General features: G+C 46.1%; 2 protein-coding genes across 3 annotated transcripts; one reads left to right on the forward strand and one right to left on the reverse strand.

Annotated features, from left to right (window-relative positions):
- The first annotated feature begins 134 nt into the window (after positions 1-134).
- MCEE (methylmalonyl-CoA epimerase) lies at positions 135-21,630 on the forward strand. Of its 2 annotated transcripts, XM_081124675.1 has the most exons (5): positions 135-770; positions 946-1,007; positions 5,411-5,519; positions 17,161-17,498; positions 21,168-21,630. In XM_081124675.1, the coding sequence occupies exons 3-5, from the start codon at positions 5,498-5,500 to the stop codon at positions 21,318-21,320; spliced, it is 513 nt and encodes a 170-aa protein (XP_080980801.1). In that variant the 5' UTR covers positions 135-770; positions 946-1,007; positions 5,411-5,497; the 3' UTR covers positions 21,321-21,630. The 2 variants fall into 2 exon arrangements, with proteins under 2 accessions (XP_080980801.1, XP_080980800.1); XM_081124674.1 differs by lacking the exons at positions 135-770; positions 946-1,007; positions 5,411-5,519 and adding an exon at positions 11,327-11,434.
- MPHOSPH10 (M-phase phosphoprotein 10) lies at positions 1,855-10,748 on the reverse strand. The gene is made up of 11 exons (XM_081124673.1): positions 10,564-10,748; positions 9,297-9,969; positions 8,629-8,774; positions 7,963-8,134; positions 6,989-7,130; positions 6,246-6,313; positions 5,216-5,353; positions 4,075-4,185; positions 3,353-3,460; positions 2,305-2,535; positions 1,855-2,091 (listed from the first exon to the last, which is right to left on the reverse strand). The coding sequence occupies exons 1-11, from the start codon at positions 10,650-10,652 to the stop codon at positions 1,942-1,944; spliced, it is 2,028 nt and encodes a 675-aa protein (XP_080980799.1). The 5' UTR covers positions 10,653-10,748; the 3' UTR covers positions 1,855-1,941.
- Positions 21,631-24,375: the final 2,745 nt, after the last annotated feature.

Genomic DNA, 24,375 nt, shown 5'->3' on the forward strand with positions numbered 1-24,375 from the left:
CCCTCCCTCCCCCCTCCCGTCCACGGGCCTCCTTCCATCCGGGGTGGCGGGGGGTGTGGGCCCCGCGGGGAGGCCGGGCCCCGGCGTCCCGCGGCGCCAGGGGGAGGCCGACGGCAGAGCGCCCCGCGCGCTCGGGGGTGGGGGTGCGCGTGGGGGGAACCCCTCTCCCGGTCGGTGCGGAGGTTGCCGGTCGGGGGCGAGCAGTCAGCCGGGGTCAAAGGGAAGCGGCCCCTGGGCGGGGACACGGGTGTGACTCGAGCGCACCAGCGCCCCCGGGCTCGGGAGGGGCGTGGGGTGCGGTGCGCGCCTGGCTGCGGCCGCAAATAACCTCCCGAGCCCAGGGCTGGCCAGGTGCGGTCGAGTCACAGCCCGTCCCCAGGGATGGCCCCCAGGCCCCTGCGGGTGTCTGAAACCGCGGGTAGTGCCGAACCCTGTATAAACGATGTTTTTTCCTAGAAATACCTACTTAGGATCTAGTTTGGTTTTTAGAGGGTAACAATAGCTAATGAAATAGGGCAACTGTAACATTACACTGCAGTGAGCTATTTGACTGTAATCTCTCTAACTAGTCTGATAACAGGTGGCTACCAGGTGCCTTGTGGGTGGGGAGCCTACAGTGTGGATACGCTGGACAAAGGCAGGACTCACTCGGGGGCAGGACTAAGCATGTCCTTTTGAAATTTTACCGAGTTACACAGAACCACAGGCAATTTAAAACAGTTATTTCTGGAATTTTCCATGTAACATTTTTGGACCAGGATTGACCACAGGTAACTAAGATGGTGGAAATGTCCTGAAACCGTGGATAAGGGGGGACTAGTGTAATTAGGGAGTGGTGAGTTTGGGGCATTCATTACTTTTGTTTTTAATATAGTTTAATTGTGAGGTTATGTAGTTTAGTTTATAATAATGGCTATATAATGTAACTGGAAAATTACGTGAAAGTTTTTCAGTCACCTCTTGATTTGAGACCAGCTGCTTCCAGCATCCCCAAGAATGACCAGAAGGTAAGCTTTCTCTGCGTGCAGGCCCCATGTTTGTCCTTTGTCGCTGCCTGCAACACTGGCCAGCACTGTGTGCTTACTTACTTCATAAATATGTGCTGAACGAATGCATGAATGAACAAACCAAAGAGAAAAGGGACATGAGGAGGGAATTCACCAGCAAGTATGTATTGCGTATCACATGCCTCCCTCGTGTTAGGTCATGTCCTGTGGGGGTGGGGAAATCCCTGCATAACAGGGAGGGTACCCAGGGTACAAGCGTGCCTGGCAAGTCTAAGAACACCAAGGCCAGGGACGTTCTCTACCCTTGAAAGGCTTAAGGCATCTCCACCCAAAGCATCCTGAGATCCCATCAGACAAAAGGCAGTTTTCCCTGGGTGGGGAGGTTGAGGACCATGAGCACCTGACTGCCGGGCCCCCTTCCTAGCTGGGTTCACCTTCTGTCACGTCTAGATCACACCTGTCCTCCACGCACCTGACTGTGGACAGTGCTTGACAGCCTGTGAAGCCATTGCGCAGGTGATGAGACCGTTTCCCAAGGGGAACATGTTAGGCATGCACCTGAGAATCCCTAAGGATGACATCCCTGTGAGGTTGACAGGGCAGTGGGAGAAAACCAAGACCCCAAAGAATGGGGACCTCTGCGGTGGACAGCTGGCTGTGACAGGGAGGCTGGCTGCTGTCCCTGAGCCTGCAGGCCAGCTCTGCTCCCTGGCCTGCGGGCCCAAGCTGGCTCCACATGGGCCCAGCACAGCCAGGGTGTCGCCGGTAGGTCCCGCTTCACATCCAGAAAAAGCAACTCGGAGTCTTTGCATATGTGGGATTCTCAAATATCTGCGTCCGTGCCAAGAAAAGTTCTCAAACACTTTATTTATAAAACAGAACGATGGGTGAATATTAACTTACACACCCCTATTTATATTACAGTCCGAATACATTACAGCTTTAACTTGTGAACGGAGAGGTCCTGCCTTTTCTTCCGTTTCTTTTCTGGCTTCTTTGCATCGCTGATTTGCATTTTCACCTGATCTTGTAACTTAGAAAAGAACGCCTGAGAAGACTTCAAGGCTTTGTCTTTTCCTTCGTCCTGCGAGTAAAAATAAGACAAGCCGTGTACAAAATGTGCCTGCGGGTGACCCCCCCCCCCAGGGTGACCACACCCTATCAGTGGCCACGGGGAGAGGTTAGTGAGGACCCGGGGCTGAGGCTGTAGGCCAGCTGTGGCCGGCGGCCTGCGCATTCGGCAGGTGGCCGGCTGTCACCGCAGGGCCAGCGGGTCCCCGGAATCCCACCCGCTCACCTTCAGCAGCGCGGCCTTGCCCGCCTTCGTCAGCTGCCTCAGCTTCTCCGAGGCGGCGGCTGCGCTCAGCCCCCCGGCCCCGGCCGCGCCGCTCCCCTCGAGGCGCTTCCTCCGTCGCTCCTGCTCCTTCAGGTGCAGCTGCTTCCTGTGTTTCTTTCTCCTTCTTTCTCGTTTCTTGTCTGTGGCTGTTTGCTCGGCGGCGGTTTTTATATCTCCAGCTTTATTTTTTTCCTGTTTAAAAAAACCCCCACCACGTACTAGTCAGTCTAAGGACTCAGAAGTAACACGACTTGCCCAGGAGCCTACAGCTCCTGGGCTCCAGCATGAGCTCCGGGGACATGCCCAGGCAGCCCCAGTGCTGAGCCGCTTATACGGCCGCTGGGCTGACCACAGGGTCCCCGGGACGGAAGGAAACCCATCCGGTGACGCTCGCTGCCTCTCGCTCCCCCCAGCTGCCAGCCCAGCTGCCAGGGTGTCACCAGCAGAGGTGGCTGTGAGGGCAGCAAAGCAAGTGAGGGGGGAAGAGGGCTGTCCCCTAGGCCAGCGGGGATGGCGTGCGGGCAGGAACCATCATTCCGGTGCGAGGCGTGAGGCCAGTGCGCACAGCAGGGCTGCCTGCGCGCGGCACATGCAACCTCTTCGTGTCCAAAGGCTCATAGTCTAGACCCTGACTCCACGCCTGACACACATTAAATGGAAGCAGGGGGCGCAAGGCTGGTGTTACATCGCTAGTATTAGAAGCAATACGTGTGATTTGTTTGAAACCTAACACGGCTAGTATTCAAACAGATTAAAAGATACTGACGTTGTCTATTTACCAACAGCTTTATATTGATAGTAATTCTCATACTTGCATCTCATAATAATACCTGATTATACAAGTCTGGCATTTGAATATTATATACAATTATAACATTATTACTTTGATTATACTTAGAAACTGCTGAGATACATTAGAATAAAAACTACAAACTCAATGAGAATGGCATTAAGTGGAGATCTGGCCATAAACAGCTAACTTACCGGCAGGTACTGAACGTTTCCTCACCTTGACTTCCTCTGGGGCCAGGAGAGCCGCGTCGCTGACACTCACTGGGGCGACCTCCTCCATGGTTATGGCCGGCAGATTGGACACGACTTTAATCTCCGGGACAGGCTGGAAAAGAGACAGTACATTGAACAGGAAGTCAGAAGTAGTCCTCACCTAAGGATTTGAATTGTGAACCCATTAATTGAAGATCTAATACATAAAGTTCTTTCGGGAGATTTCTTAAAACGTGAGCTGTGCTGACAGTGGACGTGAAGCTAACTGCCATGATGGCAGTGTGGGGGCAGCGCTTACGCCGCCTGAGTATTTTAGGGTCTTCTCCGTCTCAGCCGGCACTAGGAGCACCAGTTCCTACCTTCTGTATGATGTTTCTGCCATATTTAAACACCAGTTCTTTCATCTGTTACTAAACTATTCCCATCTCCCACGTTTGTGTGCATTCCCCATCTTACCTACTATTTAACAGAACCTGTTGATTTCCGTAAATATTCCCTTGCCCTTGGTTTTGGGGGAAAGCTCACTGTAAGAACTACAGGATGCGTGGAAAAATGCTCCCTGGGCAAAAGTCAGAATAGAGCACTTGATACATTTTCTCATGTTTCAGCTCCTAAGAGCAGACTCTTCTGCATAGAGACCAAATAAAGAGCTCGTCTCAGGAAAGCTTAGGAAGGAACGGAGATCGCATCCGCTCTATCTCCACGCGAGAAAGTTTCCACACCCACCGGTTTCGGAATGAAGTGAAAGTTCGAGAGGGCGTCCAGTTTTAAGAAGAGGGAATCCATCATCTTCTGAATTTCCACGTGCTCTGGGTTTTCTTCTTCGGCTGTTTTTTGCTTAGAAAATAAGTTCAACAACATCGGATTAAGCAGCTTAAGATACATCGCAAGACAACACTCTCATGGTTACCAACTGCATTTACTGAGTCTCCTCAAAGCAGCCAGGTGATGTTCAGTAGCGTCTCCTGAGGCTGTACACACGTCCCTTCAACTGCCCCCCTGGGCTGCAAAGCAGCCAGGAAGAATTTTTAACTCGATTCTTCCCAGTTCAACTTCACAGTGGCACCAAGGACACTGCTCTTGCTGCTGGAGTGGCATTAATTAGCAAAATCTGGTGGGAATCTTAAATGGCCCTGATGGAATAAAAATGCCATCCCCTCCCCAAACACATACTGACCGCATTCCTACTAAATCAAATGTAAAGGAATAATTCACAATTATTATGTTGGGAATATATTTATGGAAATATGACTTTGTCCTATTTTTTTAAGACTCTAAGTAAAAAGAAACAAAAATCAAAAATACCCACCAGACCTAAACATTGAACAAATTCACAGATAATCTTATAAAACACATCAGCAACTTCTAACGTATGAATGAGAAATGATTTAAAAATTGTAGCACTACTATAATAATTGCTGGAAAGTTAATAACTAGCTATCAGGTGGCCACTGTGAATTGCAAAACAAAGTCCCCACCCCTTCTACTCAGTGGGAACATTTAACCCCAGTATTCTGAGCTTGTTCTCTCTCTCACTGAAACGAGGTGAGCCAAGAGCTCAAGATTTCTGTTTCATGAATTTCAGCCATCACAGAAGAACTAATTCTCTAATTCTTTTTTAATTTTTTTTATTGATTTCAGAGAGAGGAAGGGAGAGGGAGAGAGAAACATCAATGATAAGAGTCACTGATCAGCTGCCTCCTGCACGCCCCCTGCTGGGGATCGAGCCCGCAACCCGGGCCTCTGCCCTGACTGGGAATTGAACCGGGACCTCTGGATCCTAGGTCGATGCTTCACCGCTGAGCCACACCGGCCGGGCTGATTCTCCTCTTTTAATAACAGTGGCTCTGCCTTACCGGCTCCTCACCTGGTTGAGTTTGATGTACTCCTGCTCATAAATTTCAGCCAGGCTCAACTTGCTCTTCTCATGGTCCAACGTTAACCGCTTTTTATACTCATACGGATCTTCTTTAGGTTTCTCTTTCCGGACGACATCATCCCAAGCCTGAAATGTGAGAGGCAGGTGGAACATAAATTCACAAAATCTCTGATTTCTTTCTAGGCTCACTTAAGAATCTGCCTCTGGAATATCTGTCATCATCCCAGAGAAAGCAAAGTGTCGGAGAAAGGAAGGAACTGTCACCCCTGAATGACTATTCAAGTCACAGAGAGTAAGTAAGCAAAGGCATCCCTCAGGTATCCTTTATTTGTTTTTCTTTTAAAAGTGTCTTTCTCCTGGTTTCCCATTTTAATTCCCCACTTCCCCATCACAGTTTATTTAAAAGTCAGGATTCAAGTTTGCCTTGTCTCATTTCACATTTAAAGAGCTTTGCATGTAGTGTCCACTCTTCAAACCCTTCCTGTTTTAAGCAAGCATCACACACGTTCTAAAGCCACCTCTTAATATACATGTCATACACTCGAGTTGTACTCTAAGCGTACAAAAGGAGCTTAATTCTTAAAAGCTCTTTGCTAGGTTTTTATCATTTGGAGAAAAACAGACCCTTCTTCGTCTGTCACACCAGATACTGTGCCTAGACTAAGGGTCCTGGGTGTGACCACATCAAGTCAGTCACCAGTCACCACACCCACCACCCTTCCACCAGCTTCACCCCACACCACCCAACAGGTCAGCAGGGTGCAGGCGACACTGGCAATGGCTCTGGCCAACCACTTCCCCTCTGGCACAGCACCCACATTTCCAGGGCACCAGTGACGACAGCGCCTCACACAACAAAAGCCGAGGATGCCTCTAGTGCCGACTTCGGGCTTTTAAATAACAACTAACATAAAACTTCTATAAAGCCAGAGTGTTATTCCTACTCCCCAAATATGCTCATATTATTTCTAAAAATTTCGGTAAACTTTAAATGAAGTTCAGTTTCATTCATACTGACCTGATCTCTTATCCGCTGCTTAATGATATCTTCTAGTTGAAGGGTGGTTTCCTCTGTGATCACCGGAGCTGAAGGGAAGAAAACATGTACTCGCTATGTAGATACAAACCAGACCAGTGGTTCTCAAAGGGCGGTCCCTGTACCAGCAGCATCAATACCTGGGAACTTGTTAGAAAGGGAATTCTTGCGCCCCACCCACACCCCCTGATTCAGGGGGCAGGGGGAAGGGACACCTATCTGTGTGTTAACTAGCCCTTCTGCTGCTCCCTCCAGTTTGAGAACCACGAAACTAGCGAATATGTGGTGGTCAGTGCTGACACTTTTAGTCCACGCACCTGGGGAATCCCTTCTTTTCCATTCTCTTTAGCACTGAATTAAATGGAAATTCACTTTGACATCATGGGTACAAGAAAGAATCTGATGAGATGATCAGGGGTTCTGGCTAGAGTTCACAACTGAGTTGGTGGACAATGACAGCAGGCACTAGCAAAAATCTGATTACGGTCTACCCATTAGGTACCGTTAGCGCATCAGTAATCCTGGATTAATGTTACGGTGGCTACAGAGGAGAATGCCCAGTGGCGAGAGCCGAGTAAAAGTACTTAGGACTGAATGTCACCATATGGGCAACTTACTTTCTCATGACTGTCGGGGGAAAAGCACACACACCCAGTCAGAATGTTAACGGAACCCAGCGGAACGGCATACACCTGCGGGAGCCCCGGGCGCCCGGGCACACGCACCCATGCGGACGGCGTGGTCGAAGTGCAGGGTCTCCTCTAGGAGGCTGTTCTCCGGGCGCTTCTGGGCTGTCACTTCCCCCTGAAGCTGCCAAGGCTTTTTTTCCAACAACTCTTTTTCTAAAGATGCAATTTTTTCATTCATCTGAGAACAAGACAGAAAGAGTTATTACATATTTATGAAACAAAATTAGACGTAGAATGGAGTGAAAGCAACTAATATTTTTAAAGTGGGAAAGAAATGTATTGTTCCTCACACAGTTCTGCTGTGTTCCTGTCCCTTTTGTTATGCCAGTAGTGACTTCCTATTCCTGTCGCCTGTGGTGGGGTGAGCTGCAGATGACCTCTTTTACCCATTGAATTAAAATGCAAAGTTTGTAATGTACTAAACCCCCCAGAAGCAGTTGGGTATATTTCTGGGTTCTACTAGTCAAATGATCTATTCACAAGCCACTGACAATGTCAGTTATTAGAGGACTCCAAGATTAAGTCATGTTTTCATAACAACATCAGTATCTGATGGAACCTACCTTTGACTAAACACCCCAATCCAAGCTATCTCTAACTTTTAAAAGACGACAAGACGGTAGAACCAAATAATTGGAGCCTGACTACGTTACTTTCAATGCCATTTCATTGGTTGGTAATCACATAGCATAGAAATAATTTTTATCAGCTTTGGGAGATGTGTTTGAGATGGTATAACTAAAAATCAGTCCCCACGGCACTCACAAAAGCCATCTGCAGAGCATCTCAAAGAAAGAGGCATATCCATAAGAGTAGTTATGGTTACGAGGTTCACAGGACAGCTAATTAGTAAAGACACTAGGTATGAAGAGAGCAGGGACAGAGAAAAGAAACAGGTTTCTACAGAGGCGCACAAATTGAAAGCTACAGGTTGGGATATGCAGCCCTGATTTTTACAAATTAGCTGCCTTCCACTTGGGCGTCTCTAGACAGTGAGCTGTAATGGTTACCTTTTCCTGTCTTTTTTCAAAAGAGGATTTAACTTCAGCAGAATCTTTCTGGACATTTAAGGTATCTGAATCTTCAGTTTCCTCATCGTCTGGCAAAGCAAAGGTCACTCTTTTCGAGGTTTTTTTATGTTGTTTGTTGTCTTCAGTGTCTTCAAGGTCATCATCTTCATCCCTATGATACAAAACCACTTATCAAAGGAGAAACACCACTTTTCATTAGGGAAACAAAAAGAAAACATATTTTCTGGTAATTTACATTTTCTTCTGTATACCTAATAGAACTAAATACTCCGAACTTCTAAAGTCCCAGTTATTAAGGAACAACAGAAGGAATTATTTAGGTGAAATAGAACAAAAAGTGTCGAACATAAAGAAAACAAATGACTGGTTAATCTATACCATAAAGTTATCTCACACAAATAACAATAGGCACAAAAAAAACAAAACAAAGCTCCTTGTAATAAAGGTTTGATTGCTACTGCCAGCGATGTTTATCTTCGCTGGGTGATCTCTAATGCCCTTCTAAGTTGACTTTCTGCTGGCTATCTCGAGACTATGTGATCTCAGAGACTCTAACTTCCTAGGTCAAACATATCTGACAACTCCGAGTATGCATGTGACTGGGCAGCTCCAGCCCACATGTAAAGGATCATTCAAAATACTCACGTTTCAGAAAGGCTTTCCGCTCCTCCTTCAGTAATTTCCTCCCCTTCATCTGAACCCAGTTCTTCATCAGGAACGCTTGCTATGTCGTCACTTTCAACCGGATCAAAGAAATCTTTGTATTTCAGGTTTCTGGAACTTTTACCTGACTAAAACAAACAGACTTTTAACACTTTTAATTAAGGAAAGGAAAATGCATGAAATCAGCTTATATAGAGGGAAAACTAGCCAACTAAAAACACTACCAAAAACCCCTAAGAACTGCTAGACCATAACAAACTGAAAGTACGTATTCTTTATAACTGATGTGATCCAGCACAGTATTCCTATCTCTAAATCTTCTAACATATTTCCAAAATATCCCTGCCTAAATAAAGTATACAAATGCTTTCCTTTCACTGTTATTTGTAGTGCTTGGTGAAAATACATGTTTGAGGGAAACTCTGCATATCTCCTACATGTGTGATTATGGTTCTTAAACTCCAAGTATTCTGCGATAAGGGAATGATGGCTTTGGTTTAATTTTTCCAGTCGATCTCTCTTAGCTGATCTAAATATTTCACTTACGTCCTGGTGCGTTTTGAGGTATTTCAACCTCTTCTCGAGAAACAGAACAGAATCTAACTTGAGGAGGTAGAAAGTACTCTTTCTCTCCTCTCCCAAAACTTTACCTTGAGTTTTTGACTTCCAAACAGTTCTCCCTCATCTTCATCAGAATCGACATCTTCAAATAAATCAATCTCTTCCTCCTCAGCATCATCTTTTTGCCGTTCCTCCTCTTTTTCCATGGTTTCTAAAAAGGTCTCCATTTCAGACAGTTTGAAGAATTTGTCATCCACTATGGACTTTTCTCTTGGTTTCTGGGGCGTTTTGCTCTGCACCTTGGTCCGCTGTTCCAATTTGCTGATATCAAAGTCAAGATCAGAATCCTCATCACTGAAAACTGGGCTTTTCCTCAGATCACGTTTGCCCGAGGCTTTGGTTGTCTCATCCCCTTTAGAATCATCACCACTCAGGCCTATTTCCTCCTCCGCGTCTTGTTCTAGGTCCTCTGGGCCGTCAGCCTCCAGCTCTGAACCATCCTCTTCGGCCTCCTGCTCTTCTGCCTCTGGGAGAAGACTGATGTCTTCATCTTTCACGGCTTCATTAACTGCCTTCTCGAAGTACTGTAACACTGGCTCGTTTTGCAGTTCCAGTTGTTGCCAAATCTGCTCATCATCAAAATTGTTTATCACCAGTTTCTGTAAAGGGCTTCCGTGGATCCTGCCATTCTCTAGCATTTTGTTAAAGTCATAAAGTACTTTTGTTAGAGAAGTGAAGTTGGATGCCAGTTCATCTTGAATCCTATTCAAGGAATAAGGGAGGAAGTTAAAGGAGATTTACAATTACAGATAATTTCACAGCCCTCTGAAATTAAATGGGGGGGGGGGGAGGCCCAACTCTTGTGCAAAATCAAATTTGAATGAAATGTCCATTTTAAGTATAGATTCTGGCCAGGGGGAGCGTGGCTCAGCGGTTGAGCACTGACCTAGGATGCAGGCGATCGGGGTTTGATTCCTGGTCAGGGCACAGGCCCAGGTTGTGGGCTCGATCAATGACTCTCATCATTGATGTTTCTATCTCTCTCTGAAATCAATAAAGACATATTTTAAAAAAAAAAAAAAAAAAAAAAAGGGATAGATTCTGGTCCCCAAGAGTGGACGATCTTGCTGATGAGCCACCTTAATGTATAAAAGTGTGAACTAAGTATCTGGGAGTCTGCACACGACTGTAAAGCTTTCCAAAACTTTTAAACTTTTGACAGACTAAGGGAGCGCCAACGATCTGAAATTTGGGGACAAGAGATCCAGGCTCCCCTTTACCTTCCCCCTACTCCAGAGACTGACAGCGGCCCACGTGGGCCCTGGGCCAGCCCCGGCCCGGGCTCTGCGCACTTACGTGAGGAAGCTCTCGGGCCGGCCCGTGTTTTCACCGACCTCGTCCAGGCACCGCTTCAGGGTTCGCTGACGCCACACCCGCCGGGCCATGGCTGTTTAAAACCCTGCACCCCGCGCCCCACGCGGAGGAAGAGGGGTTCCGGGAAGCGCGTCACAGAGACGCGCCCGGCGCATCCCGGAGCGCGCAGGAAAAGGTTCCGCGGTACACGCGTTCCGGGCCCACCCCCAGGCCGAGCCAATGGCAGCGCGAGAACCTTCATCACGCTGGCGCAGGGGGCGGGGGCGGGGAATGGGGAATAGCCATTGGTCGGCTGCGGCGCCCTGGAACTTCCCGCGAACATTCCGTTTTGCAGTCCGGAGGGCCCCGCAGTGGGCGACGCGCTCTCCTCTTAAGCGCCCGCTTTAGGTGCCCCGGGCGGTGTCAGCGCGCCTTTGGGTGAGGAAGAGCGGGTCCGCCTCCTCGGCCCCAGCCCCGCCCCTGGCCCCGTAGCCCCGCCCCTCGGCCCCAGCCCCGCCCCTGGCCCCGTAGCCCCGCCCCTCGGCCCCAGACCCGCCTCTGACCACGTAGCCCCGCCCCTCGGCCCCAGCCCCGCCCCTGGCCCCGTAGCCCCGCCCCTCGACCCCAGCCCCGCCTCTGGCCACGAAACCCCGCCCCTCAGCCCCGCCTCTGACCACGTAGCCCCGCCTCTCGGCCCCAGCCCCGCCTCTGGCCACGTAGCCCCGCCCCTCACCCAGCCCCCGCCCCCCACGTGGCCCCGCCCGCCGGGCCCGCGCTCGCCGCGTCTGACGCACGCCGGGAGGCCGTCGGTCGCTGCCCGAGATGGCGCGGGTGCTGAGGGCGGCGGTGGCCGCGGCGGTTGCGGGCGCAGGAGGTGACTACCCCGCGCGGTCGGGGCTCGCCGTGGGGCGGGGCGTCGGCCCGGGGGCGCGGGAGGCGCGGGAGGCGCGGGAGGCGCGGGAGGCGCGGGAGGCGCGGGGCTGCGGGGGGCGGGGTGGCCCGGCGGCGCGTGTCGGTGGGAATCTTCCAGAAGCGCCTCAGGTCAGCCGAGGGGTGGGGGCCGCGCTCCCCGGGGGCCTCGCCGCCGCCGCTGTGGGAGGGGGTGCGGCCGACGTCGCCCCTTTTCCTCTGAGGCCTGGGAGAGGCGAGGGAACCTGTCCTTGGGGACAGCAGGGGCGGGCGGGACGTCAGTGGCGGCGGGGCCGTGAGTTTAGTCCGCGGGGCCCCGTAGGGGCGAGAGAAGGCAGAGCGAGGGGAGGCCCCGAGAATGTGAGCGGGCCCACGCGCGCCCCGGGGGGCTGGGAGGCCGGGCGGGACGGGGCGCGGTTTCCCATCGGCTGGGTGTCCGAACGCGGTCCGTTCGGGTTCGGAAACGTTCGAGAACCGAGGTAGCAAGCGGGAAAGATGAAGGCGGGCGCGTCTGTTAGGTGTCTTGAGTTCTCTGCACCTGCGTGAGGGGGGGGAGAAAAAAGGCTGCGTAGAACCGGTGGCGACGGAAACGGCTTTGTGGAGCTCCTCGGGTTTTCTGAGCTGCTGTCCTGCGGGAAGCGCCGGGTGGTATCGTCCGCGTTGCTCCGGACCGTCTGTGCGGGTCCCTCGGCTTCGCACCTTCCGAGGTGTTGAGGGGGGTGAACCCGAGGAGCGTGGGGCTTCCCCCGGAGAGTGCGCGCTCGGGCCGCGCGTGACGCCGGCAGGTGTGCGAAGCCCCCAGAGCCGGCTCTTCACTGGTCGCTGTCGCCTTTCCTGCCGCCCTGGTCACTGCTGTCTCTCCTTCCACCCTGGTCACCGCTGTCTCTCCTGCCCCCCTGGTCACTGTCGTCTCTCCTGCCGCCCTGGTCACTGTCGTCTCTCCTGCCGCCCTGGTCACCGCTGTCTCTCCTGCCGCCCTGGTCACTGTCGTCTCTCCTGCCGCCCTGGTCACTGTCGTCTCTCCTTCCACCCTGGTCACCGCTGTCTCTCCTGCCACCCGCCCCGGGCTCGGCAGTGAGCTGCGTTCAGAAAGCACAGAGTAAATAGCCTGGCACGGACCGTGCAAAGAGTTGAAATGTGTACATGAAACAATGTTGTAACCGCAGGCTGAACACCGCTTGTTAAAGTGAAGCTCCAATTAACAAGCGATACTCAAGTTTTGCTAATAACTCGCACTCCCAGATCCTCCTTCCTCTCCTTGGTAAAATGCAGGTCAGCCTCTTATCTCGGAGACCATTGCAAAATGGTAACCCTTTGCAAAACAAAACAGAACAAAACAAAACAAAACAAAACAAACCACGGCAAGAAACCCAGACTCATGAAGGCGTCATTTCATTAGCACGTAGATACTGCTCATAGATCACACACTGAAGATATTAAAAATTGAGGCTCAAAAGAACAGTAGAGAATTTCAGAGGCATGAGAAAATTAAGCACGCTGGTTTAACAACATTAACTTTGACGTCAGACAGACCTGGGCTTGAGGCCCAGCTTTGCCACCTAGTGTGACCTTGAAGAAAGGTACTTAGGCCTTGTTTTATTGTGGTTAAATATGCATAACATGAAGTCGACCATTTTAACCATATTTAAGTGTACATTTCAGTGGCATTGAGTGTTTTCATATTGTGCAACCATCACTACCATCCATCCCCCGGAGTTTTTCATCACCCCAAACTGAGCCTCTGTACCCATGAAGTAACTTTCCTGTTGTCCCCCCCCCCAGCCCTGGAAACCACTATTCCACTGTTTCTCGCTGAATTTGACTGCTTTAGGTGCCTCCTGTAGGTGGAATTGTACAGTACCCTTTTGTGACTGGCTTGTTGGCATTTCGCATAATGTTTTCAAGGTTTGTCCATGTTGTGCCGTGTGTCAGAATTTCATTCCTTTTTAAGGTTGACTAATACTCTGTTGTATGTGTAGACCACATTTTGTTCATCTTTTCACCTGTTAATGGACACGGGTTATTTCTACTTTTTGGCTGTTATGAATAGTACAGCTGGGAACGTGGGTATATAAATATCTATTTGAATTCTTGCTTTAATTTATTTGGGATATACACCCAGAAGTAGGTATATGTGGTAATTTTATGTTATGACCTTACTTTGTTATATATATATATATATATATATATATATATATATTAGTAATTTTAGAGAGAGGGAGGGAGAAAGAGAGAGAGAGAGAAACATGGATCAGTTACCCTGATGGAATGGAACCCACAACCTGGGTTTGTGCCTTGACTGAGAATCAAACCCTCAACCTTCTGGTGTACAGGACAACACTCCAGCCAACTGAGCCACACTGGCCAGGGCATGATCTCACTTTCAAGGAACATAAAATTTCACAGAAAAACAGAAACTCAGAAAAATGAATCAGATTAAACATACAACTTGGCCTGCAAAGGATTGATTTCATGAGAAAAGTTAGTTTTGAAAATGTAAATTGAACCTGTCAGGAGACAAGAGTGCCTGACTTATATGACTGAGTAGAGATTTACTTTAATTATGGAGCCATGTATGTGGGGAACAAAAACATGTTGTATTTACTCACTGTGATGAGTAAAAAAATTTTTCACGACTACAGTTTTAAACAGGTTGAAAATATGTATACAGTGATGTGAAATTCACCAGCTTAATGCTGAAAACATATGGGCTTCTTACCAAACTAACTTGAAGGTTCTGATGAATGGCTCTCCTCAAACCAGATGTGCAAAAATTCAGACTCAAAAACTCATTGCATGTTCTCAAGTTAGGTTTTGTGAAGTTTGCACAACTTTGCAGATACACAAAGAACCACTGCATTGTACACATCAGACTGGTGAACTTTATAGTATGTAGAGTATATCTCATAAAAACGGTTCAGAAAACCTTATTACAAATGGTTATTTACAATTTTATGACATTATGTACAAATCTAACATATAATTTCTTTAAACAGTACCTTAGTGCACTGGAGTATAGACCCTTCATTTTAAAGAAGCTGAATTATTGAATTCTCAGCAGTATCAGTATTTTTGTCCTATTCCTAGAACACATGCTTTAGGGACCAAATAAACCCAATAAAAGGATATTTCCTTTCTTAAACTAGTTTACATTTCTAGAGATAAGGTAAACCCATTAGCTATAGTGTTGATTTTTACATTATATAAACATGTTACTTATTTTCCTCCATATTAAGAAGATTTTGTGTTCTATTGAAAAAAAAAAACACCAGTTATTCTAGTAAACTGTTTCCTCTTCTCCCATTTTCAAATCATCAGGAAGTTTTGGAGAAAGATAGACTATGGTGGGGCTTCCAATGACATGAGCTGCTTGGGCTTCCTTCCAGTTTTTGAAATGTCCCTAAAGCAAGCAGATGTCATATATAAAACATCACCTTCACTTGGCCATCTTTTTATTTGTTCCTCTGACATTTCTGTGTGTGGCAGTGCTGATAATTGGATGGCTGCCAAGCACCTCCAGCTGCCCTGTCTCTTGTAGAGATACATGGGTGGGGGTAATTCAAAAATTCCTAGAATCAATGTTGGACACACCCTTAAAATTTCACAGAGCAAATGACTTATTAATGTGCATATTAGTCTAAAGCTCATTGACCCTCTATACAGTTTTTTGATACAAATACATTCTTTATTGAGCTTTCATTGCAAATTGCGTACATAAATAGAGATGAATTTGCTGGTAGTTAAACATTTTAAAAATTCATGACCTCCATGCCCTCAAGATAGTTTCTTGGTCTCCACAGATAACCCTGCACGCCACTCAACTAGCAGACAGCCATTTGTATGTCTTGAACAATAAGAATGACTGAATTTATTGTACACCTGATATATATGTCTGACACTGTATTATATTTTTTATACCAAATAGCTGATCTTCACAACAAACCAGCAAGGTAGAGATTTAGTGGGTAGTACCAGTATTTTAAAACTGAAATAAAATACAATAGAATAGAAAATATTAGAGCCCATCACACCTCTTAAAGACTAGGTGCTCTTTTTATGACATTTACTTTCAGTTGTACTTTTTGTGTGTGTGTAGTGGGTCAGAATACACTTGAATTTCATGCTAATACAGTGAGTTCACAGAACCGGGCTGTATCACCCTATTGATAATGAGAACCCTTAGATATTTCAGTAATCAATAATATAGACTGACCTATGGCGCATCAGGTTTGTCGAGCAGAGCACCAGTCCAGTGGGGGGAGAAAATGCCGGTTGCGTGTAGGTATCTGAGTCCCCAAGCCCTGGAAGGAACACTCTTTGCTTACATGGAGCAGACAGAGCAAGAGCAGCTTCAATAGTGGGTGTCAGTCCCCCATGGCCAACGGGTCTCTCCCAGTGGCCAGCACAGGACAGTTTTCTTTTGCACACCATTCTCATGCCACAGTAAACAGAACTCTGCCCCCCTCCCCTCGGAAGGCAGATGTAACAGTGAGGTTGGTCGTAGGATGCTCATGCTGTAAGCAGAGACAAAGGAGCATTCATTGAGCCTGAAAGAGGAAAGGATGCTCCCAGCACAAGGCGGTCGGCCTGGCACAGGCTGTGGGGGCTCTTTCTCTCTCCGAAGGATGTGTTCCGGGCTCAAGGCCCATCCTGATGTAGATTAGTGGGGTCAAAAGACTGCGTGCATGAGACTGCCTTTGCCAGCAAGATTTATGGTCTTAAATAAAGTCAAGTGGTGTCACTTTAATTTCCTTGTTGTTAAAAGTTTTGGTAAAGGGGAATTAATTTTTGTTGGCTGAAGCTCTGTGACACTAGATACTGTTTAAAGTGTTTTGCATTAAGAACTGAAACTCTGTTATTTAAAATGTGTTCTCCAGTTTGGTGTTTCATACTTTTTATTAAGTGCTGTGGTTTTACGGCATTGCCTTGAGACTTTGTACATGTATGTAACTTTCATTCTGGGGAGGCTCTGGCCCTTAGAGTCGTGTATGTCGGGACAGGGAAAGCGGAGTAATAACAGAGAGAATGCATAGCAGGCACTTCGGTTTCCCAGTGCAGGAGGTCTCTTCACATTCAGAAGGGGCTCAGCTTCCAATCCTTCAAAATTATAAAAAACAATGTTTAAAAATCTGATCTCGGGGAATTCTCATTAGTTTAAGCACCCATTTGATCTTAGCTGTTTTTCCCCCAACAATGAGATATTTCACCCAGTTGATAGTCATTTAAACAAAATGCACATTAAAAAGTACTGTATGGTCACGGCTTTAATGAACTTATCACAGACTAACACAAAATTGGTTATAGATGGGGAAGAAAATGCTTGTTCTCATCAGTAAGTGTATTTCATGTCACATTCAAACTTACCCTTTGGGAAATGCAGAGAATAGCAAGTAATTCTTAACAATAGCAGCTACCCTTTACGTGCTGATCAGTAACTATAAACTGTTATGGAAAATGTCATTCTTTGTTCTGAGTCTAAATAGCTCAGAATTAACTCTTTAATTCCAGACAGTTCTTTCAGAACGGAGTAATTGTATACAGTTTTGCTATTTATCTCCCCTCATTTATTTTCATTAACTAAAAAAAAAAAGGTATATAAATAATTTTTACACTTATTATTTAGTTTAAACAATAATTTTAGAAGTGCATTAATGTCCAAAGAAGAATCTCAATGACTGTTCTGTTTTTCAGGGCTTCTTTCCAGACTTCAAGCTCTGGTTCCAACAGAAAGAGCTTTTTCCACCTCCCAGTCCTCACACCGAGTGGTAGATGCTGTGTGGACCCTGGGGCAGCTCAACCATGTGGCCATAGCAGTGCCAGACTTGGAAAAGGCCAGGGCTTTTTATCGGGATGTGCTGGGGGCCCAGGTAAGCGAGGTGTCCCCTCTTCCTGAGCATGGAGTGTCTGTTGTTTTCGTCAACCTTGGAAATACCAAAATGGAACTACTTCACCCACTGGGAAATGACAGTCCAATTGCGGGATTTCTGCAGAAAAACAAGGCTGGAGGAATGCATCACATCTGCATTGAGGTATTTTACTTATTTTAATGCTTGGTGCTTTAAATTTCTCTTTCACAAAATGTCTGACTTGTTAAGACTACATGTTGTCACTGTCATCAGAAATTTTAGGAAGTTCTTTAAGGGCAGTGGTACTATTGGTCCTACTCAAAGATGGATCCATAGATATAGTCTCTTTTTCTCTAGAAAACTGCAAATGATAATAATGTAATTTATTAAATCTGGATTCAACAGCCTCTATAAAAGCCACCAGAGTTAGCCAAAACAGATTTCATTTTCGCTGTAGTATTTATTGTTCATATATGACCTCCAGTAACAGGAATACAGCTGCTTTCACTACTACAAGGCACTTAGAAGAAGCAGCTAAAAACACTTTGTAAAGTAAGAAGTTCCATGTACCTGTGAAGTATTCATGGTAATTATTTTCTATCCTTAAAATTCGGCAAGCTTGTTTCTTATTACAAAAGCAGCACATTTTCAGTTACTGACTGTGATTTTTCAAGATTGTTTCCATTGCGTCTGCTAACAATTCCTGAAGAAAGCACGAAATTTTTCTCTAGACTAGAACGTCCTTTATCAGAGAGCCTGTGTCTGTAGATGTTCATGTTCAGATAGCTGCCTTCTGGATTATCAGCAATAGCGATTATGCCCCAGTTTAAATTCTTTTGGTAGAAGGAATGTCACAATTAATAGTTAGGCCTCTTTCCTAATCCAGGAGAGAGGCATGTTGAGTTCAAGGATTTACTTAGTTCATATTGCAGACTTTTGAGAGCCTACTATGTGTGCTCTGCTGAGTACTTGGATCAGCAGTGACTAGGATGGACCATGCCCACAATGAGGAGGGGTGGCTCCTTAAACAGGTAATCTTGGTGCACTGTGATAGCAGAATTAACATACGTGTCTCCTCAGTAGCACAAATGAGGGAGAGGTTGATTGCTCATGGCAGGCTGAGGAAGGGGGGAAGATGCCTGTGAAGGAATCTCCAGGTAGACAAGAGGAGGAAGCTCCTCTAGGCAGAGGGAACAGCACACAGAAAGGCACAGTTATTATAACAACTACCATTGTGTCCCCTGGCAGTACACAAAGTACTTGACGTGCATTATTTTTTTCTTTCTTAGAGCTACCCCATGAGGTCAGTATTCTCCCCATTTGACAGGTGAGGAAACTGAGACTTAGAATAACTTGCCCGTAGTCACATTAGTAGTGAGTGGCAAGGCTGGGGTTCCAACCAGATTTGTTCTGATTTCAGGTTCTGCGCTGTTAGCCACAGTGCCAGATCACCGTCATTGTGAGAGCTGAATTTAAAACCTGAGGTGGGGAACCATAAGATGTTAGGCCAGAGAACTAACAAGGCCCAGTATTTAACCTTGATTCCTTTCTTAGGAGGTTACTGTTGGCTGCAAGTCTTTATTGCAGTGGACACGAGGGTTTGTCTGAGATCCCCCACAAGGACAAGCAGGATCCCCAGCCTTTGAACGCACTGTTCCCTGTCCCACACTACACTCTGTGGGTCCTACATCAGAGCCAGGCCTTCAAAGGAAGCTGATGTGAGTTAGAAGTTCAGTTAAGTAAGGAATAGTCCAAGTTCAGTAATGTGACAGTGAATTTAAAAGTAGAGATTAGAGGGGAAATGAAGATGTGTTTTAGTGTGAAATGAAGGTGTGGGAAATGGTGGGTTAATTGCTACGTTACTGTGACACCCATCATAGTTCTCTGCTCCCCGTTAAAAGGCAAGTGGCTTAACTAGGTAGACAGATTTCATTCTGTGCTCAGTCTGAGAGGGGGCTGTCCCAGGCTGTGGGGAGCTCTGCCATCCCTAACATTGACTTCCAGGGTTGCTCCAGGCCTCACCGCTGACCAGCCAGAGGGGAGAGAGGCAGAGAGTCTACTGGGCCAGGGCCCGGAAGGAGGGGATCTAGAAATTACACAGATCACTCCATTCTCTGGTGCAGGTTGTATTGATGCCGCCATGAGTGCTTCCTGCTCTGCAGGCCTGTCCCTGAGGAGATGGACCTGGTGTCTAATAGAACAGCCATGCTTTCCCTCCATAATTTACCCAGAAAGCTAGGTATGTCACAGTGAAAACCTTAAGGCCACTGAAAATATTTACTTATTCAACAAATTGGTATGGAGGTTGTAACAATATTAAAATGCTTCCATGAGAGCAGACCAGCTGTTTCCCAGTGGCAGGGAGTGACTGCTCTTGCAGTCTGGCCATGGCTTTGACAGCGCTCTCAGGCTTGAAAAGAAATGCTGTCGGGAGTATACACGTAGAATGGATTTTGTCAGAAGAAAGCATAGCTCACATTATAGTAGCATTTAGTGTCGTCCTCATTTTTTTGCCCAGTTAGAATCCAGTATATATATAATCCTTGGCTCTTTGACAGTAAGATTGTATAAATACAGACATTTGTTAAATGCATATGTTGGGTACATCGGTGTTACGTCATTCTCTGTGCTATTTATTTATTTATTTTTATTTTTAAAAAATATATCTTTATTGATTTCAGAGAGAGGAAAGGAGAGGGAGACAGACAGAAACGTCAATGATGAGAGTCATTGATCGGCTGCAGCCCGCAACCCGGGCATGTGCCCTGACCAGGAATCGAACCCTGATCGCCTGGATCCTAGGTCGACGCTCAACCGCTGAGCCACGCCCGGCCGGGCATTCTCTGTGCTTTTTAAAAAATGTTTGGAGTGCTATTAGATCATTGAACTCCAGGGCGATTTATGACTGCCTAGGAACAGGGCCATTCGTATTATACTTTTCTGTCCATCTAGTGCAGGGGTGGGGAACGTCCAGCCCACGGGCTGCATACGGCCCGAGAAATCATTTGGTTTGGCCCTGCCAAGGCCTCACCAAAGAAAAGCAGTTCCAGCCATCACAGTAGGGGTGAGTTAATTAAATGTTTGACCAAACATAGCAGGCTAATTTTTAAGTTGATAATTTTGTATCACCCTCAAATGATGTTATAAATATCCAAATGGTCCTTGGCAGAAAAAAGATTCCCCACCCCTGCTCTAGTGGGTTCCCAGTCTGAGAGGAGGATTTCCCCATAAGTATATAAAGACACAATTGCCCCTTTCCTAGACTGCCAATAAATATGAAGAAAATAGAAATGATTTAGAAGAGCTTTGTAAAATTATAAATGTTTGGATTTTTTTGAATGGAGAAAAACATTTTGGTGACAGTTTACTGGTGATCTTCATGTATATGAAGTTTTAATTTCAAAAGTACTAACCAGGTTTAAAAAAATTTACTAAGTAGGCAGTTTGGCAGGTGGAAGGTTGGTGATCAGGGAGTACCTACTACAAACTGTGCTGAGAGCTGCTTATTTACCCCCCTTTAATCTCTTGCCCTTTAAATGGCAGGCCTTAGTGCAGCATCACCAATGTCACCCATAGAATAAAGTATTATAAAACGTGGCTAATTATTGAGGTTATAAGGAGAAATGATTACGAGTGGTGAACATCCTCAAGCACTGGCTGCTCACTCAGGAAGATTGAGCAGCTTCTTTTCCCTCTCTGGAGTTTGAGCTTATTTTTGTGGTGGTTTAACAAAGGCTCTGCTGTAAGGCAGAGGAGAGAGCATGTGAGCTTGCGAGGCTCCTTCTAAGCCCTGAGATACTGTGACTTGGTGTTTTTGTGATCTCATGTGTGCTCTTATCTCCTTTTCTCAAGGTGGACAATATAAGTGCAGCTGTGAGGGACTTGAAAGAAAAGAAGATCCGTAGTCTAAGTGAAGAGGCCAAAATAGGAGCCCACGGGAAACCGGTGATTTTCCTCCATCCCAAAGACTGCGGGGGCGTCCTGGTGGAGCTGGAGCAGGCGTGATTGGTATCTGCAGGAAGCTGAGTCCGTTGATCCGGAAAAGCCTTCTCAAAGTGGCCTTCAGCCTTCAGCCCTGCACTCCTTCGTCACCTCAAAGTTAAAAACTAAAGTACAGACCGAGATGCAAAACATTACATAAATGTGTAGCTATAGATACATGCACGTGTGTGCATATGTGTGTACAGTATGTATGTACACACTGTGTGTGTGTAATTACTTGGGGCTTTTTCCTGATTTGGAGAAAATTTTGATTACTAAATACCTAGGGAATATTATTAAGATCGTATAGAAATAAATTATTCCTGTTCTAAAATTGGGTAACTGAGTCCAGGTACATTAGCTGTGTGAAAGGCTGTGTGTGTGTGTGTGTGTGTGTGTGTGTGTGTGTGTGTGTGCGAGAGAGAGAGAGAGAGAGAGAGAGAGAGAGAGAGAGAGAGAGAGAGTAAGGTGGGATAGATACACAGAGGAGTTATGATCTCAAATGTTTTGCTCTCCTGGAACCACTCACGTTCACAAGTCCCTTGGGGCAGGTGTTTGGGGTGCTAAGGACTAGATGTACGAGTAGGAAGCTTTGTGGAAGACTTGGTGCATAGAGAGCTGAATTTTTTTTAAGTCACTGGACATGGAGAGGGCAGTGAATTTGTAGTTAAGTGTCATTTAGGTGCTAGAACACAACACCTCCTATGGGAATACACAAAATGAATGGAACCCATTGCTAAAAAGCTTATGGTCCAATTGGGAAAAAAGCTTCATTAAGTAAACGTAAATACGGAACAACATGCGTGAGGTGAGACAGAAAGGAAAGGGAAGGGAGTAGAGCTCTCAGAGGGTGGGCTTAGAGGCACATCGGGTCTTTGGTCAGACTTTCAAATATAATAGAGACGAGTAGCTAATGAGTCTCAAGAACCATGGATGGGTGTCTAGAAGGCATAGTGTGTGGGAAGTGGTCAATGTCTTAGACTCGGGTGATTGGGCGTTGAGGAAGTAGGTGTGTATATATGGAGCTTGTTGTTATGGAAGACAAGGATAGCATCTAGTTGTGATTTAAAAGTTGAAAACAATTTATAATGTCTGATGTGGTTCTCAGTGTATGTAGAGGCGATATTTAGGACGGCTGTATCAAGGGGGCAGGATAAAGGGATTCATGTGGTGGTTAAGTACCTGCATGCCACTTGAAAAGGCAAATGTGATACTAGTGGACTGTGATAAATTGCATGTGTATAGTGTAACCCCTAGAGTAACCACTGACAAAACTGTACAAAGAGACACACTCAAAAAATGGAGATAAATCAAAATGGCATACAAAGAATGTCCAAATAACCTACTTGAAGACAGGTTAGGGGAAACGGGAGAAACAGAAAACAACAAAAACAGACCTACATCCTAACATATAACAATGACATTAAATGTAAATGGTATAAGCATACCAATAAAAGGACAGTCTGGGAGAATGGATAAAAAAACATGACCCAACTATATGCTATCTACAAGAAATTCACCAGATATCATGGTATCGGCAGGCAAAAGAACTGGAAAAGACAGACCTTGCAAACACGAATCCAAAGAAAGCTAGAGGCTAGAGGGGCTATGTTATCAGACAAAGTAAACCGCCCTTGCCAGTGACAGTTCACAAAAGAAAATTGCCAGGGGCCGTGGCCAGGTGGCTCAGTTGGTTAAAGTGTCATCCTGATACGCCAAGGTTTCGGGTTCGATCCCCGGTCAGGGCACATACAAGAATCAACCAATGATTCATAGATAAGTGAAACAAAAAATTCTCTCTCCCTCTCTAGAAATCAATTTTAAAAAATTAAAAATAAAATTGCCAGGAACAAAGAGGTACACTGCATAATGCTAAAAGGATCGGATCGAAATAATGTATGCATGTGCACCAAACAACAGAGCTGCAAACTACACAAGAATGAACAGAACGGGAAGAAAAAATAGATAAATTCAGAATTATATCTGTAGTTGAGGACTTTAGCACCTCTCTTTCGACGAAAAGGCAGTACATAGAAAATGTAACTACCTTTAACTAATGCAGAATCACAGTCTTTTCAAGCGTGTTTGGGACGCTCACCAAGATAGACCATATCTTGGGTCATAAGAGAAACATTAAGATATTTTAAATGAGTAAAACCATATAATGTATGCTTTGTGATCATAACTGAATCAAACTAGAAATCAATTTTAATGTAATAGGAAAACCTCAGAAACACTTTTGTAAATTACACGGCACATTTCTAAACAGTCCATGGGTAAAAGAGAAATCTCAGGGACGTGAAAAACCATTGAGCTGAACAAAAACACATAACCTGTTTAATAAAACTCACTTGGTGAATTTAATTCATAAATTGATAATAAAATTTTTTCATAAGCAGGATAAAATTTGGTAACAAGATATGCAAATAGCATGCGTAGTAAATAACACTGATACATTTTAGAGGAAGGGAGGGAAGGGACAGAGAGAGAGAGAGCATTCATTCACCAATTTCTCCGTAATGGAATTGTGACTTTGTTAGATACCAATGCTTATCCCCCCCCCCCCCGCAGATAAAGCCTTAGGCAAACTCCATCACCCTTGCCAGTGACAGTTCACAAAATGTGTCTACATCTATTTCTAGTTTCCTAAAGAGGAAGCCTAAGACCATTGCTCTTCTGTTACGTTCGTTCATTGTTACAGTTTTCCTTCGATCGCTGCTGTTGCTACACCCTCCCTTCCTGGGCCTCCTACCTTGGTAGGTGAGTCTCACCTCATCCTAAACATAATTTTTATGTGGGCACAATCTCCATCCCCATTTTATGCTAAATATTTTAAACTCGACCCATCTATGAGATTGGACACTAATATTAACCCCATTTTACGAATGAGGGAATGGCTTGGGAAAGGCCCCTTCTGCCTGACCTCCCAAACCATTTCCCTCTACTGTCTCTGCTTCCAAAGGAGAAACAGCTACATGTTTTAGGGGACCTATCCCTGTTAGGGGCCAGACTCTGGACCTGCTCTTCTCTAAATATTTCATCTAAACCCCAGGTTCCTTGCTCTGTTTACTGACAGTGG

Source organism: Miniopterus schreibersii (assembly GCF_964146895.1).
Source record: "Miniopterus schreibersii genome assembly, chromosome: 22".
NCBI classification, from domain to species: Eukaryota; Metazoa; Chordata; class Mammalia; order Chiroptera; family Miniopteridae; genus Miniopterus; species Miniopterus schreibersii.